Source organism: Cheilinus undulatus, linkage group 24 (assembly GCF_018320785.1).
Source record: "Cheilinus undulatus linkage group 24, ASM1832078v1, whole genome shotgun sequence".
NCBI lineage: Eukaryota > Metazoa > Chordata > Actinopteri > Labriformes > Labridae > Cheilinus > Cheilinus undulatus.
In genome coordinates, this window is record NC_054888.1 from 14735944 (window position 1) to 14756285 (window position 20342).

The 20342-nt window shown below is 39.7% G+C and overlaps 1 protein-coding gene across 8 annotated transcripts in view; it reads right to left on the bottom strand.

The window, feature by feature from the left end:
* The window catches only part of LOC121506530 (tensin-like), a 145823-nt gene that overhangs the window by 58258 nt on the left and 67223 nt on the right, over positions 1–20342 (bottom strand). For 5 of the 8 annotated variants that reach the window (XM_041782379.1, XM_041782378.1, XM_041782381.1 and 2 more), the window contains 4 exons: positions 16996–18669; positions 13347–13427; positions 12939–13093; positions 12662–12809 (listed from right to left, as the gene is read on the bottom strand). In XM_041782379.1, the coding sequence (XP_041638313.1) occupies positions 12662–12809; positions 12939–13093; positions 13347–13427; positions 16996–18669 (2058 nt within the window). The remainder of the gene's footprint in view (positions 1–12661; positions 12810–12938; positions 13094–13346; positions 13428–16995; positions 18670–20342) is intronic. The other 3 variants (XM_041782377.1, XM_041782375.1, XM_041782376.1) reach the window with 2 other exon arrangements.

Below are 20342 nucleotides of genomic sequence, written 5' to 3' on the forward strand. Positions count from 1 at the left end.
TTAAGAGACTAAGGAACCTTAAAGTGCTGCAGAACTCTCAGTCTTTTCAGAGATGCAGAGATGGATCAAACACTCACATTCCTCCTCCTACTGTTGAGTGTGTTAGCAGCTTTTGGCAAATACGTCTACATCAAACAATATGTGCTGAGGGGTGAAGCTCTCGATCACTGCCGGCAGAAATACACAGATCTTCCTCCTGTCAACAGTGAACATGACATCGAGTTTCTTCGTAACCTTGTTGACCCAGACTACTACTACAACAACTACAACTTCTTCTGGATCGGACTGGAGAGGGACGACAACGACAAGAACAAGTGGCGGTGGTCCGGAGCTGGAGAGGTGACCAAATTTTTCTGGGGACACGGTCAACCTGAAAATGGACGTGCTGACGTCTTTGGCATGCTTCATCAGGACAAATGGCACGATGCTAAGGCAACCACTGAAGGCCATTTTTTCTGTTACAACATGATCGTAGTGAGAGAGAAGAAGACTTGGCTGGAGGCTCTGATTACTGCAGGGAGAATCACAAAGATCTGGCAAGTATCGCCTCAGAGGCCGAGATGACGCTGATCTGGAGGGAGCTGACCAAAAACGACACCACTGACCACGTCTGGATCGGACTGCGGTTCTTCCCAGGGGACTGGATGTGGACGGACGGGCAGCCGACCGACTACCAGGCCTGGAGCAAAGTGGGGAAACCGGGCTGTCTTAGAGTGCAGATGGGGTGTGCCGCTTTGAGAATGAGGGAAGATGTGTGCCAAACTGTTAACCCAGTCGCTGCTTCTGAATGTGTCTCAGAAAAAGTGTGGGAGGCTCATGACTGTGACGAAAAACAATATTTTGTTTGCTACTGAGAATCTCAAAATATACTTTTAGTACTATCTCATGGATAATATAGATTGGGTGTTCAGTTTAAGTGTCGAATACAATCTTAGAGCTACACTTTTCTCCTTGTTTGTACAGAAATTTGACTCTGATCTGTATTTCTATTAAGTGGTGTTTCACAGTTTGACCGTGGACATCTAAAAATATTCCTTAGTTGGGTTCTGAAAATAAATCTGACTTTTTTTAATGTCAAAACAGTTTATTTTATTGAATATTGTGATGTAGTGTGAAGGCATGAAAACTAGCAAAAATGTAAAATTGTAATAAATCACCACATCTCAATTAATTGTGAATGACTGCAGTTCAGAAATGAATGATTTTGTATTCTAAGTTCTTATTAAAATTGTGAAGCAATTCTTACCAGTGTCTTGATTTGATAATCAAATGAATGCAAAGAGACGTATTTCATGAAGCTGACGTTTAAATGAACTGTTTACATGAGTGCTGCACCAGTGTGGTCTACAAACATCACATAGAGGTAGAAGACAGCTTTGAAGTGCTCATTCTGTCTGATATACTGTTTATCACTGTTACACATTAAGAAACATGCAGGAGTGCATGTACAAAATGACTAATGAATGTTCAGGGGTCCTGGTGAACGTGACAGCATTCAAAAATTCAACTTTGTTCATAAACAAAATCTGGTGATTAAATTCATGGAATCACCACATTGCAAACATTACAAACTAGGAAACATTTGTGACCGAAGCCAGATAAAGTTCCTGCAAGTCGGCATCCCGCTGGTTGAGAAAAATTGATACAAAGTCGTTTTCTTCAAAACGATCATTTTCCGTTTCTTCTCATTTTATGCAAGTCCGACATTTTAACTACTCATTTGATGAAAAAAGTAACTCAAATGTGATATTTAAAAGTGTAATTATGTGTTTTAAAATGCCCTATTCTCGCAGTTGCTGCAAGGATATTGAGGGGAGGGGAAAGCGAAACTGCGAGGTGATAATTGGCCACTCAGTCTCCCATTGTTCCCTGTTTCGCCCATTGAGATGGACAATAACAAACACCGCATGGCTCAAACTACCCCCCTCGGCACGTATTCAGCTGTTTCTAGTTATCACCTTTATCAACAAGCCTCAGGATGAACCCTGCAGAGAAGAAAAGTAAGAAGAGACATGAAGAGGCAGCAAGAATTATCAACAGACTTGGGACAACTTCAGGATCACTCGACAGGGCAAGTTTGATGACGGCGGATTTCCTATGGGAATATTTTGATGAGCGTCACCAGTACGATTCAGAAGCTTGCTTTGGGTGGACTTTATGTAAATGTGGCCCTATTGTTCACGCCCATCTCCCGGCCTGCCTGAAGGTAGGAGAAGTCTTGAAACTTTGAGCCTGGTTTTCTCAGAAGAAGCAGGAACTGTAAGTTAACATTCAAATGAGCATATCTTTGTAAAATATGCTCAGATTAAGGTGTATGATAGACCGTTTGAAAGCTTGGAATCTACGCTTTCATAATGTGTAAAAAAACTGAAAAATGACCTCAGGCGAATTGCAGGAGTTTTTACCAGCTTTGGTCACATTTCATAAATAAAAAAGAGAAAAAAGTCAGGGTTCTAATCTGGGATTAAATTATGTTTTGAAGTATTTAAATGATTGGTAGCTCACTTTAGCATTGTTGGCTTTAGATAAAGCTACCATAGTTATGCTACCTCCATAATTAATGTTACTACATAAGTCAATGAAGCTAAGTTAGCTTTACCAAACATAGCTTATTGTCCTGTAACGCGACTGTTTACACTACTTTATTTAACGTTTTTTTAATCAGGTTATGCAGGTCATGTTTTGACTTTTGGTATCCTATCCATCACCTTAACTCTTACCATGGGCATAAATGGAAATTTAATCCAGTTTTATTTTGAAAGTTTTAGCATGCATTTTCATTCTGAAATAAACAGTTGAAAAAGATTTACAAATTACTGTATTTTGTTTTAATTCCCATTTTCAGCATCCAGAAAATTTTGAAATTGGGGTTGTAATACACACCTCCACTGCGTCTATCATTATTGAATATGCAAATGTATAAGATGAAAAAGACTGAAGGATTAAAATGCAATAAGAGCTTCTATTTATTTAGATTTGGTTACTTATGTTTCCAAAGATTTCAAATCAATTGTTGCTGATTGTCATGAATATGTTTTCATCTCTTGGTCAGACAAAAATCAGGAGACAGCACCTTTGTTTTTATATCTCAGAGAGGAAAGCCCAACCTATGCAAATACATTAAGACACTAAGGAACCTTAAAGTGCTGCAGAACTCTCAGTCTTTTCAGAGACGCAGAGATGGATCAAACACTCACATTCCTCCTCCTACTGTTGAGCGTGTTTGCAGCTTTTGGTAAATACGTCTACATCAAACGGCTTGTGCTGAGGGGTGAAGCTCTCGATCACTGCCGGCAGAAATACACAGATCTTCCCCCTGTCAGCAGCGAACACGACATCGAGCTTCTTCGTAACCTTGTTGACCCAGACGACTACTACAACAACTACAACATCTTCTGGATCGGACTGGAGAGGGACGACAACGACAAGAACAAGTGGCGGTGGTCCGGAGCTGGAGAGGTGACCAAATTTTTCTGGGGTCATGGTCAACCTGAAAATGGACGTGATGAAATCTATGGCATGCTTTATAGGGATAGGTGGAGTGATGCATTACCAACCTATCAAGGCCACTTCTTCTGCTACAATGTGATCGTAGTGAGAGAGAAGAAGACTTGGCTGGAGGCTCTGGATTACTGCAGGGAGAATCACAAAGATCTGGCAAGTATCGCCTCAGAGGCCGAGATGACGCTGATCTGGAGGGAGTTGAACAAAAACGACACCACTGACCACGTCTGGATCGGACTGCGGTTCTTCCCAGGGGACTGGATGTGGACGGACGGGCAGCCGACAGACTACCAGGCCTGGAGCAAAGAGGGGAAACCCGGCTGTCCTAGAGTGGAGATGGGGTGTGCCGCTTTGAGAATGAGGGAAGATGTGTGCCAAACTGTTAACCCAGTCGGTGCTCCTGAATGTGTCTCAGAAAAAGTGTGGGAGGCTCATGACTGTGATGAAAAACAATATTTTGTTTGCTACTGAGAATCTCAAAATATACTTTAAGTACTATCTCATGGATAATATAGATTGGGTGTTCAGTTTAAGTGTCGAATATAATCTTAGAGCTACACTTTTCTCCTTGTTTGTGATGAAATTTGACTCTGATCTGTATTTCTATTAAGTGGTGTTTCACAGTTTGACCGTGGACATCTGAAAATATTTTCAAGTTGGGTTCTGAAAATAAATCTGACGTTTTGTTTTAAAATTCAGACCAGATTTTTTACTGAATATTGTGATGTAGTGTGAATGCAGGAAAACCAGCAAAAATGTAAAATTGTAATAAATCACCACATCTCAATTAATTGTGAATGACTGCACTTTAAAATGGATGATTTGCATTCTAAGTTCTTATTAAAATTGTGAAGCAATTCTTACCAGTGTCTTGATTTGATAATCAAATGAATGCAAAGAGACGTACTTTATGAAGCTGACTTTTAAATGAACTGTTTACATGAGTGCTGCACCAGTGTGGTCTACAAACATCACATAGAGGTAGAAGACAGCTTTGAAGGGCTCATTCTGTCTGATAAACTGTTTATCACTGTTACACATTCAGAAACATGCAGGAGTGCATGTACAAAATGACTAATGAATGTTCAGGGGTCCTGGTGAACGTGACAGCATTAAGTCCAAGGTAAATGGTACATACAGGTAATGGAGCAACATATGCTTCTAGTTTTTGACTGTTTGCTTTTTCAAAAATTCAACTTTGTTCATAAACAAAATCTGTTGATTAAATTCATGGAATCACCACATTGCAAACATTACAGACTAGGAAACATTTCATAAATAAAAAAGAGAAAAAAATCAGGGTTCTAATCTGGAATTAAATTATGTTTTGAAGTATTTAAATGATTGGTAGCTCACTTAAGCATTGTTGGCTTTAGATAAAGCTACCATAGTTACGCTACCTCCATAATTAATGTTACTACATAAGTCAATGAAGGTAAGTTAGCTTTGCCAAACATAGCTTTTTGTCCTGTAACGAGACTATTTACACTACTTTATTTAACGTTTTTTTAATCAGGTTATGCAGGTCATGTTTTGACTTTTGGTATCCTACCCATCACCTTAACTCTTACCATGGGCATAAATGGAAATTTAATCCAGTTTTATTTTGAAAGTTTTAGCATGCATTTTCATTCTGAAATAAGCAGTTGAAAAAGATTTACAAATCCCTGTATTTTGTTTTAATTCACACTTTCAGCATCCTGAAAATTTTGAAATTGGGGTTGTAATACACACCTCCACCGCATCTATCATTATTGAATATGCAAATGTATAAGATGAAAAATACTGAAGGATTAAAATGCAATAAGAGCTTCTATTTATTTAGATTTGGTTACTTATGTTTCCAAAGATTTCAAATCAATTGTTGCTGATTGTCATGAATATGTTTTAATCTCTTGGTCAGACAAAAATCAAGAGACAGCACCTTTGCTTTTATATCTCAGAGAGGAAAGCCCAACCTATGCAAATACATTAAGACACTAAGGAACCTTAAAGTGCTGCAGAACTCTCAGTCTTTTCAGAGATGCAGAGATGGATCAAACACTCACATTCCTCCTACTACTGTTGAGCGTGTTTGCAGCTTTTGGCAAATACGTCTACATCAAACAATATGTGCTGAGGGGTGAAGCTCTCGATCACTGCCGGCAGAAATACACAGATCTTCCTCCTGTCAGCAGTGAACATGACATCGAGCTTCTTCGTAACCTTGTTGACCCAGACTACTACAGCTACAACTTCTTCTGGATCGGACTGGAGAGGGACGACAACGACAAGAACAAGTGGAGGTGGTCCGGAGCTGGAGAGGTGACCAAATTTTTCTGGGGACATGGTCAACCTGAAAATGGACGTGATGAAATCTATGGCATGCTTTATAGGGATAGGTGGAGTGATGCATTACCAACCTATCAAGGCCACTTCTTCTGCTACAATGTGATCGTAGTGAGAGAGAAGACTTGGCTGGAGGCTCTGGATTACTGCAGGGAGCATCACAAAGATCTGGCAAGTATTGCCTCAGAGGCGGAGATGACGCTGATCTGGAGGGAGTTGAACAAAAACAACACCACTGACCACGTCTGGATCAGACTGGGGTTCTTCCCAAGGGACTGGATGTGGACGGACGGGCAGCCGACAGACTACCAGGCCTGGAGCAAAGAGGGGAAACCGGGCTGTCCTAGAGTGCAGATGGGGTGTGCCGCTTTGAGAATGAAGGAAGATGTGTGCCAAACTGTTAACCCAGTCGCTGCTTCTGAATGTGTCTCAGAAAAAGTGTGGGAGGCTCGTGACTGTGATGAAAAACAATATTTTGTTTGCTACTGAGAATCTCAAAATATACTTTAAGTACTATCTCATGGATAATATAGATTGGGTGTTCAGTTAAAGTGTCGAATATAATCTTAGAGCTACACTTTTCTCCTTGTTTGTAGAGAAATTTGACTCTGATCTGTAGTTCTGTTAAGTGGTGTTTCACAGTTTGACCATGGACATCTGAAAATATTTTCAAGCTATAATATTGTGATTTAGTGTGAATGTAGGAAAACCAGCAAAAATGTAAAATTGTAATAAATCACCACATCTCAATTAATTATGAATGACTGCACTTTAAAATGGATGATTTGCATTCTAAGTTCTTATTAAAATTGTGAAGCAATTCTTACCAGTGTCCTGATTTGATAATCAAATGAATGCAAAGAGATGTACTTTATGAAGCTGACTTTTAAATCAACTATTTACATGAGTGCTGCACCAGTGTGGTCTACAAACATCACGTAGAGGTAGAAGACAGCTTTGAAGTGCTCATTCTGTCTGATAAACTGTTTACCACTGTTACACATTAAGAAACATGCAGGAGTGCATGTACAAAATGACTAATGGTTGTCCAGGGGTCCTGGTTAATAAGACAGCGTTAAATCCAAGGCAAATTGAACGGTTTGTCCCAGGGACGTCCCAGCTTATTATAGCGTGAAAATGCCAAGTTTCATTCTGTATGAGTTACAACAGCATGGTTTCACAGTAAAAGAGTGAGGGTACTTGACCTGCCTCCATGCAATATTGCAAGAGATAGATTAAATTTGACTTTTATAATTGGTTTTACTTTAATTTATAACTTTATTTAATGTTGTTTGCATTTAGATTCACTGTTTTTCTTTATTTTTTTCACTGTACTTTTATTTACAATGTTTTAATTGCCATATTTATTAGGCTATATACCTTCATATTTGATTTTTTGTATGTTTTATTTTCTACTAGTTTATTGGATTTTTATGTGTTGTATTTTGCTTTTAAATAATTTATTTTAAAGCACTTTGCTAATTAAATGAATATATAATCCTCATATGATTTCTGGCATAAATGCCTGCTGTTGGACTTTCTAAATGCAAACCCAACTTATAAATAAAACAAATTTCTTTCACTTCTTGTCATTGGTCTGTTTTGTTCTCCCACCATCTTTTAAAGCAAGAAAACATTTGGAGGCATTTTAAAAAAAAATATTTTTTCAAATATTTTCCTCACATCCAAAGAGCAATCAATTCATGACATGCTGTCATTATTAAAATTAAATAACTGATAATCTGAATAAATTATCTGCTGATGCTGTAGGCCTTTGAAAGATCTAAAGCTGATAAGCGAGGTCAACTAAGCCAGTTTTATAAAGACATTCGAGATAGTTGTAAACAGGATGAATGATGACACTCGTGGGGTGGGTTTCCCCCCAAATGATAAATAAAATAAGATTAAAAAAAAAAAATCAAAGTAATTTTTCCATGCATGTTTCAAAGTAATACTGTTGTTTCAGGATTAGAAGTCAATGAGTCAAACAGTATGTGGTGCTATGAATAAAGGGGTCACTGATGTTATGCAACATGGTCAAATTCTACATCTTTTTAATATTCAAAACCACCAACTCCGCTATTTTGTTGAATGCACCTGAAATATCTGGCCTGCTCTAGGCTATTTTTAGTTGGCACCATCAAATTCAAATAGCTTCAAATACTATGTTTTGTCAGATTTCTTAAAGAATTAGCCCACTTTGCTGAGAACCATCAAATCCTAAGCAACTCTGGCAGATTTTTAGCTGCAAATACTTAGCTGTTCTAGACCATTTTTGGTACATTCCCATTGAATTCTTGTCCACTCTATCCAATTTTGGGGTGGTTACTTCCAGATTCTTTTTCCAGACTAGCCATATTTTGGTTATAACCAGCAAATCTAGGCCACTCAAGCTGCTGTTTGAATTCTTTTAAATCTCACCAAGTGTCCAATTTTGGTTGGAAACAATCAAAGTATAACTGTCTTTAACTGACCTTTAGGCTGGAAACCATCCAATTTTTGCCTATTCTAGCTAACTCTTTTGTTCTTGACTAAAGTTTCCCCAAAACAATAAATTTTGATAAACTTTAGCTGGTTTTGCAATCTCTTTTGTTCTTGACTAAAAAACAAACAAACAAACATACAAAAACCCAATAAATTCTTATACACTAGCTGATTTTTGGCTGGAAACCATCCAGTTTTTTGCTAATTCTCAACCCTGTTATTCTTGACAAAAAACCCAAACAAAACAAAAAGCAAAAAAAAAAAAAGCAAAAAAAAAACATAAAGTAAAGTCTAGCTGATTTTTGTCAACTCTTTTTTTCTTGACAAAAAAAAAAAAAAAAAGAAAAAAACTAAAACAATAAATTCTAATAAACTCAAGCTAATTTTGGCTCGAAACCATCCAATTTCTGCCAATTCTTGCTTACTCTTTTGTTCTTGACAATAATAATAATAATAAAAAATACATAAATAAAAATTAAAAAATAAAAATAAATAAATTCTAATAAAGTCTAGCTGGTTTTTGCCAACTTTTTTGTTCTTGACCACAAAAAACAAAAAACAAAAAACAAAAAAACAAAAACAATAAATTCTAATAAACTCTAGCTAATTTTTGGCTTGAAAACATCAATTTTTCCAATTCTAGCTAACTTGATTTGGTCCTCACCAAAAAAAAAACCCAAAACAAAACAAAAAAACAATTAAAAAAAACAACAAAAAAAAAAAAAAAAAAAAATTAAAACCAATAAATTCTAGTAAAGTCTAGCTGATTTTTTGCAAACTCTTATGTTCTTGACTAAAAAACACTAAAAAACAAATTCCAATAAACTCTAGCTGATGTTTTGCTGGAAACCATTCAGTTTTTGTCAATTCTTGCTAACTTTTTGTTCTTGACAAAAAAACAAAACAAACAAACAAACAAAAAAAAAACTAAAAGCAAAACAAAACCAATAAATTCTAATAAACTCTAGCTGATTTTTGCCTGGAAACCATCAAATCCCAACCCCCACTAGTCATTTTTTGGTACAATACCTTCAATTTCTTGTCCACGTTGACCAGTTTCTTATGGTTAGATTCTTATCCAAACCAGCTGAATTTGGGTTGAAAACCATCCACTTCTAGCAAACTCTAGTTGTTTTCAGATATCATCAAAATCTCACCCAGAGTAGCTGGATTTTGGTTGGAAACAATCAAATACTATCAGACTCTTGCCAACAAATAGCCAAAAACTATGAAATTCTAACCTGGTTTAACTCATTTTTAGACAGAATTGTCAAATTTTTGCCAACTCAAGCAGATTTTTGATAAGAAAACATTAAATCTATAGCTGAAAGAAATCTAACCCACTCTGGCAGATTTTTGGGTGGGTCCACCTTTCCATACAACTTTCTGTGCTTTGGGTATTCTTTAAACAAATTCTTAGACACAAGCCATCATGTTTCCTGTGGGGTCATTCCTTCAGAACAAACCCCTAATAAAACCTAAATATATACAAAGCTTCAAAGCTATAGTCCCTGTACAACTTTGTTTTTAATTTTGGAAAGTTTTTCATGAATGTTTCCATCTTTTTGGTCAAACATAAAGCAAAAGAGAGAGTGCTTTTGTTTACGTCTTAACACTGAGGGCCCTCCTTATGCAAATACTTTATGAAAAACATAAAGGGTCACAAAGCGTAGCAGGACTCTCAGTCCTTTCTAACACACAGAGATGGATCAGAAGCTCGGTTTCCTCTTCCTCCTGTTGAGCCTGTTTGAAGCTTTTGGAAAATATGTCTACATTGAAAATGAAGTGACCTGGTATGAAGCTCAGGATTACTGCCGCCAGAATTACACCGAGCTCGCTCCTGTCAGCAGTAAACACGACATCAAGCTTCTTAAGAAACTTGTTGATCCTGACTACTTCAACTCCAGCAACAGCCGATTCTGGATCGGCCTGGAGAGGAACCTCACCGACAGGGACAAGTGGACGTGGTCTGGAGCTGGAGAGGTGACCAAATTTTTCTGGGGAGACGGTCAGCCAGACAGTAGATCTTCAGAAGATTATGGCATGCTTCGAAGGAAAAAATGGCACAACGCAAAGGCATCTAAACTAATCCACTTCTTCTGCTACAATGTGATCATAGTGAGAGAGAAGATGACATGGGTGGAGGCTCTGGATTACTGCAGGGAGCATCACAAAGATCTGGCAAGTATTGCCTCAGAGGCGGAGATGACACTGATCTGGAGGGAGCTGAACAAAAACGACACCACCGACCATGTCTGGATCGGACTGCGGTTCTTCCCAGGGGACTGGCTGTGGACGGATGGGCAGCCAACGGACTACCAGGCCTGGAGCAAAGAGGGGAAACCGGGCTGTCCTAGAGTGCAGATAGAGTGTGCCGCTTTGAGAATGAAGGACGAGATGCCGAGTACAAATGGGACAAACTCCACCCTAGCTGCTGATTCTACAAGTACAACATTGTTTAACCAAACTATTGACCCGGTTGATGCTTCTGGAGGAAGGGCTGCCACTGAATGTGTTGAAGAAAAAGTGTGGGAGGCTCGAGACTGTGAGGAAAAACTGTATTTTGTTTGTTATTGAGGGTTTAGTTTTGGTTGACAAGTTGGCCTCTTTTAAAACTTTAAAGCCTGTTTAAGCTAGTCCTTTAAAGTCACTGACTTAATTTAAAGTAAAATCTGTATTTTTATGGGTAATTTTACAGTAGTTTCACCATTTTGTTTTCTTTACCATCTTTATATTGCTTTGTTTTAACTGTGAAGCACTTTGTAATTTGTCTTGGGAAGGTGCTTTATAAATAAAATTACTATTATGATTGTTCTTCAGCAATAAAATGTGTTTTGTGAAGTATTTTTTCACTTGGTTACAATACATCAAAATCTGAATTCAATAAAGACAAATAAATCAACTAGAGAAAGCATTTCTGCGAATGCTGCTTCTGAAAAAGTAAAAAAGGTAATGTTGTTGAATATGTTATGGAAACCTGGTGCTTAATTGCTAACGCTGCTTCTGAAAAAGTTGAAAAATATAAATAATTAACAAAAGCTGGTGCTAAACTGCTAATGCTGTGTTTGAAAAAGTTGAAAAATATAAATAATTAACAAAAGCTGGTGCTAAACTGCTAATGCTGCTTTTGAAAAAGCTGAAAAATATAAATAATTAACAAAAGCTGGTGCTAAACTGCTAATGCTGCATCTTAAAAGTCAAAAAATCTAAATCATTAACAAAAGTTGTTGAATATGTTGTTGAAAAGCTACATCTGAAATTGCCTCGATAAGCTAAGTAATGTTAGAAGACCTAGAAAATGCTGCTGAAAATCTTGCTCTAAATTGCTAATGCTGCCTGTTGAATTGCTAGTCTGAAAATTGCGTGCCTTGAAGGCACTGAGTGAACTTTGTACATGAATGTATGAATGAGATACAATGGTTGGATAATGTGGAAAAAGTGTGAAAAGTTAAATATTTTTTCATTCAATACAACTGGCCATATTTCACATAAAATGTTGAATATTTCTGACGCAATCAATGATATAAGCTTTGTGATGATATTCTACATAAGTTAAGTTATGCACCTATTTCTGAGTTTTCTTTGACCCTTACAGAAAGAATTACATGCGAAAAATACAACAAGACAATTTGAATACCTTGATGAAAATACATTTCCTTGCTGAAAATGTGTGGGAATGGCTAAATTGCACTTGAAAACTTGGCTGAAAATGAAGAAACTTAAAAGACCTGCTGAAAAAGAGTAGGTGTTATTGGCTGCCCTGAACAATTTGCAAGAACCATAAAAAACTGATACAAAAAGATAAAAACTGATGAAAGGATGAAGGTGGGAGTAAGCTCTAATAAGCTAAAATGCTTGAAACACAAATTGAGCTTAAAGCATATATATACTGCTGTATAATTGAGACCAGCTGATCAGCCCTCATCAGCTAACAGCCAGCTGATTTGCCCTAAGCATGTTATTGGCTAATTGCACTCATTCTGCCATATTTAAACTGCACTTGCCTGGCTCAATTCTCTGCTCACTTTTCAAGTTGCTTTTTGCAACTCTAAGGCTTTCCTTCTAGGCACAGGACAAGCAGGATGTCTCCTGTCCCTGCATCCATGTACACTTGTGTAAGGGCAGGGGGGTTAGGTCAATGAGAGCAAAATCAATAAACGCTAAAAAAAAGATCAATTTTTAACCGCAAATCATGTGTGTTTGTATCTTTGAAATGTAGTGGATTTACGAAGATTAAGCTAATTTTTATCAATCAAACAAGGACCAAAAGAGTATTTTCAGGTCAGAAATCAGTGTGAAGAGGATTTTAAAGAGTGCCCCCTGTCTGCAGGCGGACTGAACCTACACATGTTGAAGTAAGGAGTCTGTGGCGACACGGGAAAGCTGGGGGTCTGAGGGGAAATCTCACCACCGCCTCTGAAAGTGGGGCTGTTGGCAAAGCGGTCCGCCTCATTCGCATCCTCAAATGCCTCACGGTAACTATGCATGGGACCCTGGAGGAGAAAAAGATTGGACAGCAATAACATTACAGGAGGAATGAGTTTTACTAGTATTGCTGACCCAGCATTCCCTGGTCTTTACAGCCTGATGTTTCAGTAAGATTTCAGGCTATTCAAACTCACCTCTCTTGGTCTTCCTCCTGGGTTGAGAGCCAAATTTTGGGCGAAGTCTGGTGAATCTACTGGCGGTGTAGGGCTCTGGTACTGCCCCTCACTGGTGGTCCGACGCCGTCCTGTTTCCTGCGTCACTTCAGGGGTCATTCCTCGGGAGCGAACGCCTATAAGAGCCCAAATAATTCTCTGTAGCCACATGTATTTCCTTAACAAGATTCTTATTCAAACATTTAAGAAATAAAACTAGAGAGCAGGAAGGAAGTTGCTATAGCATTGGAGTGAAGGGGAAAAAATGGTGAAAAATCATAACAAAAGTGATCTCAAGAGTTTGAAAAACATGGTTGGGAAGCAGAGAAAGTTTCTGAGAATGCGGGAAATAAAATCAGAAATTAAAAGTGAAGGGAAAGAAGGACAAACCAGAGAAGGAATAGGAGCGATGGCGGTCAGATTGTTGCGGTGTCATGCTTTCACTGATGCCCCGGATACGAGCGTTGTACTCTGTGTCCAGGGGGAGGGAGGTCGGGGGTGGTGTGGATGGAGAAAAAGTGCAGGAGGAAGGTGAAGGAGGTGCGGGAGGAGGAAGCAATGGTGGGAAATAGTCCACAGAGCGGGGAGATGGATTGAACAGAAAAGGAGAAAGAAAAATCAGAATGAAAATGAGAGAAAATGAAAGATGTACACCTTTGCACCACTAGATGGCGCCTGGTAGCCTCTATAGGGTTTCACATACAGGTGATCTGAATGCAGACAATGCATGGAAGCTAAAGGCTCTGAACGCCTGGCTATTCTTATTTCTGACCCAGCTCCACTCTCACCAGTGCAGCTTTATTTCAGCTGCAGGGCTTATTTTATGACTGCAGGTTTATTTCTCTGGTATGGCCCTCCAGGATGATGATCTGTCACTGAAACTACTGAAAGCTGCACTGGTATGCATCTTGGTACTCAAAGATGCTTTGATTTTAAGTTGAAATGTGGCATTAACAGTTTAAAGTCTGAAATGCAATTCAATTACATGAATTCAGAATGCATACAACTGGTTTTGCCCTAAGCCTAACCGTAGAACTTCAGGGTTGAAAAATGTGACTTTGTTACTGTACGTCATATTGGTCATATTCTTGTGACAGATGCAGCATTTTAACATTACTTCTGGCAAATATCAACTCTTTTGAAAAACACTGACTATCAGAAAATAATATAGGCATGAACCAGTGTCAGTAGCATTGGTTTATCTGTTGTTTTGTGCCAATTTAAAGCTGGAATCAACACAACTAACAGCAGAACTCTGTTGACAACACGGTAGCACATAGCGAGCGGCGATGCACAACATTATCTGCATGATATCAGTACAGGTAAGCATTAACTTTAAAAGGGAATTATCGGTGTCAGATATGAAAATTTCCAAACAGTGTTTTGGGTTTAAATCAACTTATATCAGCTATAAATATTGGCTGTATGAATAAAAATGTTTTTGGAGTTTTAATCTGTAAGAACTTCTTTTATATATCATAGGGATGTACGATAATATCTCCCTGATATCAGTATAAGCAGATATCAAAATTTCTGCCTATATTTACATCCAATATTTTGGTGAATATCAGCATATATTGACTGTAGAATCTAGCCATATACACTAATAAATTAGTGGAGTTTTAGGCTGGACCAACAGACCTATGTAAGTTGAGATCATTTTCTTTATTCATCCTCATTCTTTAAACTTGAAAGTGTGTTTAAAGAAAAAAGTTTGTTTTTTTCATCCTCAAACCCTAAATTGTGCTCAAAGGACTGAATTTTTAGTTATGTTAAACATATTTAAATATCAGTATCGGCTAAAATGAATGTGTAAATATCAGCATATTGGATATCGGCAAAAATCCAATATCGTACATCCCTAATATATCACTATTGGCTAAAAATATACTGTAAGTATCAGCATATCGAATATCGGCAGAAATCCAATATCAGCATCGCTGAGAGCAAGAGAATGGTTCCACATCACATCTCAAAACAATTGTTGTATTTTACTTTATCATAGAGGTGTGATTTTACCTAAAAAGCCTGGTTGGAGATCCATATTCTCATGTTGTTACTCACATAAGGAAAGATAATATTCTCCTGTATAATTCCTTAGTATCTGCTCAATACTTAAAATGTAAAAATAGAGCATTTTACTATTACTTGAGTAGATTTTTAGACCACTAGTTTTACTTTTACTTAAAGGTGCATTGTGTAGAATTTGGAATTTTAGCGACATCTAGCATTCAGATTTTAGAATGAGCCAATCTGTTACCAAAACATCACATCACTAAGCGACGAGAGCCTGTGAAGACCAAAAAGGATCGTGAGCCGGACATCATTTACAGCAGTGACAAGGTGAGGGTTTATTCATTCATTTTTGTAACCGTTATTTTTATAGATTATAGGTCAGTCTTCTTCTCCACCTGCCTTCCAGGTAGCTTTCAGGACCGGTGGGCAGGTTCGTATTTAAAAATCGCATTTCGCTCTTTCTGTCCCTTAAACGTTGCCATAGACAACGTGGCGGTTCGTTATGTCAGCCTCCGTGAGGGCGACCCGCGGTGATGTAAATTTAAAAAGCTTTTTTCTAATTTTGTAAAAAGAAAACAAAAGTTTAAAGGGGATGATTGTGCACTTATTTTAACATAATTCACATAAATATATAAACATTATATCCCATTTACAATGTTTCTGTTTGGCGAAATGCAGCCAAATTCCACACACTGCACCTTTAAGTAAATTTCAACCAGAGTAACTGTACTTTTACTTGAGTACAATAATTGTTTACTTTTTCCACTCCTAGTTAAAATATCATAATGTTGCATCATGTTATCATCATATTGCTGCATTGCTATGTTGTTGTATTGTTACATCATCATACTATTGTATTGTCAATATGCTCTAGTGTTATTTTGCTATGTCTGTGTATAATCGTATTGTTGCATCATTGTACTGTCATATTATTGTTTTGTCAAAACATACAGTCATGTGCAAAAGTTTTAGGTGTGTAGGGTGCTACACCCTGGGGCTAGAGAGGGGATGAGGCAGCCAAGGTCAAGTTCGACAGCATCTCTTTTGTCTTGGCCTTTTCACCCCTGGTGATAGCCCCGACTCCGCTATTCCCCTGGTAAAATGAAAAGACATTCAGAGCACTATTGGGGTTATGTAAACCCTCCTTGCCATCTGATGGTGCCCTCAGGTGGGTTTATTTGGCACATCTGCACCTCAGTTTTTTAGCCCAGACATGAAAAAGTTCTGCACAGTATTGTATAAATTTTTGAGGGCTGTCAAAAGTTCACAACTCTTATCAGGATTAATTGCATCTGTATTATTGCACTTTAAAATTCCACTATTTTGCATTCAAAACGTTTTTTGTGTCTTTTTGGATTTTTCTATTGTCTTAAACTAAGGATACTTGACTTCCTGTTTGTATATAAACCTGCTTTTATAGGTAGATAATTTTTATCATTAACCTAACCTGGAAAAAGGAACTTATTATGGATCTTAAATTAAATAAGGGGACATTAAAATGATAAACATTTGGTTGCACAAGGTGAGCAGACTTTTGACTTTTCCTCTGAGCTTTCTATGAGATTTTTTTTTTTGTGTGAAATGAAACATTAAGGAGCAGTTGTGGTGTTCCAATCAGGATTCAGACTTCTACAGTCTGGTATTTATGAGCATAACTCAAAATCAAAGCCAGTGGCTGCCTGAAATGTAAAAATGAAGCATATGCAATGCTTTGGACAACTCTGCAGTAAAATATACACCACTTTTCTCTGAAACATAGAGATAATTTATAATAAATAGATTAAAGATGCAAAAAAAAAAAAAAAAAAATGCTGTTGCCCCCAAAGTGTATAAGTCCAGCACTGCAGATCCTATAATTCAGGATCCAGGCCGATTAAGCTACATTGTGCCTATTCTCCTCTTGAGATAATAAAATTTTAATCATGTCCATTGACAAAAGCTTTCAGTATGAATGAAACCTAGGCAGTTTTGCTATCACTCATTCATTCAGTGAGTCATCATTCAGTCACTCAGACGGTCTTACCGGCTATTCGATGAGCCACCAGGCCCTCCAAGTTCAGCGTCTCCTCCTCTGCATCTTGTTCTCTTGGCAAGGACGTAGAGGATGTATCCTTAGGCTGAGGGGTGAGTGCAGGGAGCGGGGAGGAAGAGGCACTGTAGCCCGGGTAAGGAGATGAACCCCGCAGGTCTGGCGAATGGGAAACCCCGCCACCCGGGTACGAGTTCGCAGGCTTCCCTTGTGCCTGCTGGTTGAAATTAGAAGACGGTTCTGTTGGGTAGTTGTGGGCTGCTTGGCGTGTGTGGATGTAAGGTTCTGGGGTGTGCGTCGGGGTGGTGTTTTGGTGTTGGTAGCCTGCGTTGGACCTCTGGTTGGAATACACCGGGGACTCCATAACGGGGCTCTGGTTAGGCAATGCTGAGACTCTTCCAGTTGGCCGCAATGGCTGATTGAAGGAGTTGTTGACAGGTCCAGAGTTGTTGTATCCGTGGATGGCGGAGTCCGCTTGGTATGATGGTCTGGCAAGGGTTTGGGAGAAGGGCACCTGGGACGAGTTCAAGCTGTTCTCCCCAGGAGGTGCACTGTGGGACTTGGACATGTGCGAGTTGATTGGGTCCAGGTCTAGCATAAGCATGTTGAGAGCCTCAATGGACTGCTCAATATCCCGTTGTGAGGCTGGGAAGTGGGGCAAGCTGTGGGTCGACTGAAGAGGAGGTCCAAAGGGATCATCTGGGAGGCTGTACTGGTGCCAGGCATTGAGACCTCTTTGAACAGCCTCCCTGCTACTGGTGCTCCGCTCTGGAGCTCTTGGCATCAGTTTAGGGTTGGTTTCAGGACTGCCTGCTGGCGGATTCCCAAAGGACTGCGACCGGTACATCCCTCCTCCGTTCTGGTAGTTGTTGTAGCCTCCCTGTGGCGATGCAGAGTCTGTAGACCTCTCTTGCATCGCTGTGGGAGTTCTTACTCCATGCACAGGCATCTCACTTAACTTTTCTCCAAGGACGCCTCTCTCAAGGTAAGGCCCGTCGTTCTGCCTGCTGCTTGGCGTCTGTGATTGGTAGTAGTCACCTGGTGTTGCCTGACCCTCTAGGGATGAGAGAGTGCCCAAGCTGTCAACACTGTTGCCCTCTTGGCTATTTGGTAGTTCGTCGTCGAGGATATCTGTCTCTCGTTCGTCTGTTAAAGGGGCTCCAGCGATCCTCGTGTGGCCTCCGTTGACATGCACTTGCGCTGGAACCAGGTGCCTCACCCCTCCTCCTGGACTCGTAGACGTGGACAGGTAGGCTTGGCGTTGTGTTGGTGCCTCTAGGCCACTGAGAAGCTGATCGAGCTCTCTTTTCTCCTGGGGGCTGAGCGACGGGTGGGTTGCTGTCTGGTTGTTGTGGTTTGCAGCGCTCTGCAAAGACTGGCTGTGCTCGTCTGTACGATCAGTCTTGATGGATGCGGTAGAGTTCCCTGAGTCGCTGCTTACGGAAAGAGTGTGGTCGACGGCAGGGAGGGAGGCGTGGCCTGTCACAGGGAGAGTGTGCTCAGTGGTTTGGAGGGGATGGCTGGGGTGCTGTAGAGGGTTCTCTGCATTTGTCAAGGCGTTTTCATGGACTGGGAGGCCGTTGATGGTGACAACTCCCTCCAGGGAGTCTTTCTTGCGGACTCGGGCATATAGGCTTCCATCAAGTGGACCTTGGGTATGACCAGCATCTGAAAGAGATGCAAACAGACAACAATTACCAAGGTAGTAGAGCAATCTAATACATAGTGGGAATGCAAAAAAAGGGCAGTATTTCTCTTTGGTGTTTTCAAATCAAACGAGTACCAAAGCCACTTGAGTTGACTGGAATTATCTCCTCTTCATGCACAAAGTGGTTTCATTAGCTCTTATTGGCTTCATTCATCAAGTCACATTTACACGGAACTAGATCCCTAACACCACAAGCCCACTGACCCCCCTCTGCACCCATCTTTTTTTGACCCTGAGGTTCAGCCTGCAGCCCTGCCACCAGCAACACAGGCCTTCCAGAGCTATTAATAGCCAATCTGCAGGACTAAAGCCCCTGTCACGTTGCGTCAGCGCAGGCCCACATGGTCTGACGTGAACCAAGGAGGGTCCCGACCAACCCACTGAAACAGCTGGTCTGTGCGAGCCAAACTGAGAGCGGCGATGCCAGTTAGGAAACTCAGAGCTGGACTGGGAGAGGACAAGCTGTCTTACTAGAATTGGTATCTGGCTGCTGAATCATGCTGGCAAAGTTGGACTGATTGCTTACATGTTGCACAATCCAAGTTCTTTATTTTGATCTAGTTTTTGGTGTTTATTGGATAGGGTAAAGGCTAAATTTCATGAGTGAAACAAGCCAAATTCTCTTGGCTTGGACGTACTTTAAATTGGAGGCTATAGACACCATGCAGTCCATAACAAGCAGTCAAAAATAGACAAAATGGGAAAACATGCATGACACATAAGCACCAAAATCAGGTGCAATACAAGGCACTACCTCAGACTTTCAAACCCTATCTTTGCTTCTCTGTAGCCCAACAATTGCACATGCAATATCTCATTCTGTGGATGCATTTATGCTTACAAGAAGAAAATAATACACCAATACAGGCTTCCAGTGTCCAGTATACATTTGCAAAGTGATACAGGACATATACATGACCGTGGCGGGCTCCAAATTGAGCCACCCCTGGGGACAGATGGCGAATCGCTTGGACCGCAGCTATTTCCAAACTCATGTCAACAACAACTCACAGGCACAGGAGCAATGGGACAGCAGGCAAGGAAGTTGTAAACACAGTTTGTTCCTGTGGTTGTTTTTAATTACAGAACACGGTTTAGATTAAAGTTAATGGCAAGATTTGGTTGAATGGCGGTTCGGATTCCCTCATGAGTCTGAAGACTTTTGTGGGAAACTTTAAAGGAAATTTTGAGAACTTTTTGCAAGCAATCCAACATCAAAAATTGGTAATCCTTGCCCCAAGTTAGACACATTTAAACCTATTTCTATCACAGGAAAGCGCATTATTTTACTCAAATTGTTTCATTCACAGTGGAATTGACATTTCATGATCAGGACTCAGTAAATCCACCTTACCTGTACTGTAGATAAACCACTTGAATTCCTACTCCATTTTTCCCCAAAAAGCAGCAGCTATAGTCCCCCTTCTTCAGTCAGTAACACTAAAATTAGAAATCAAATATCCACAGTTGAGTCTGTACATCAACAGTCTTCAGTAGCCTCTGAGGGACTGAACTTTCCGTCTCTGAGCTTCTTCTCTCCCTCTCTGATTCATGTCCTCTCATCACCCAACATGTGCTCTTCTGGAGCGACTCGAGGCGGGGCTGTACCACCGGAGCTGCAGAGGGGTGAGCT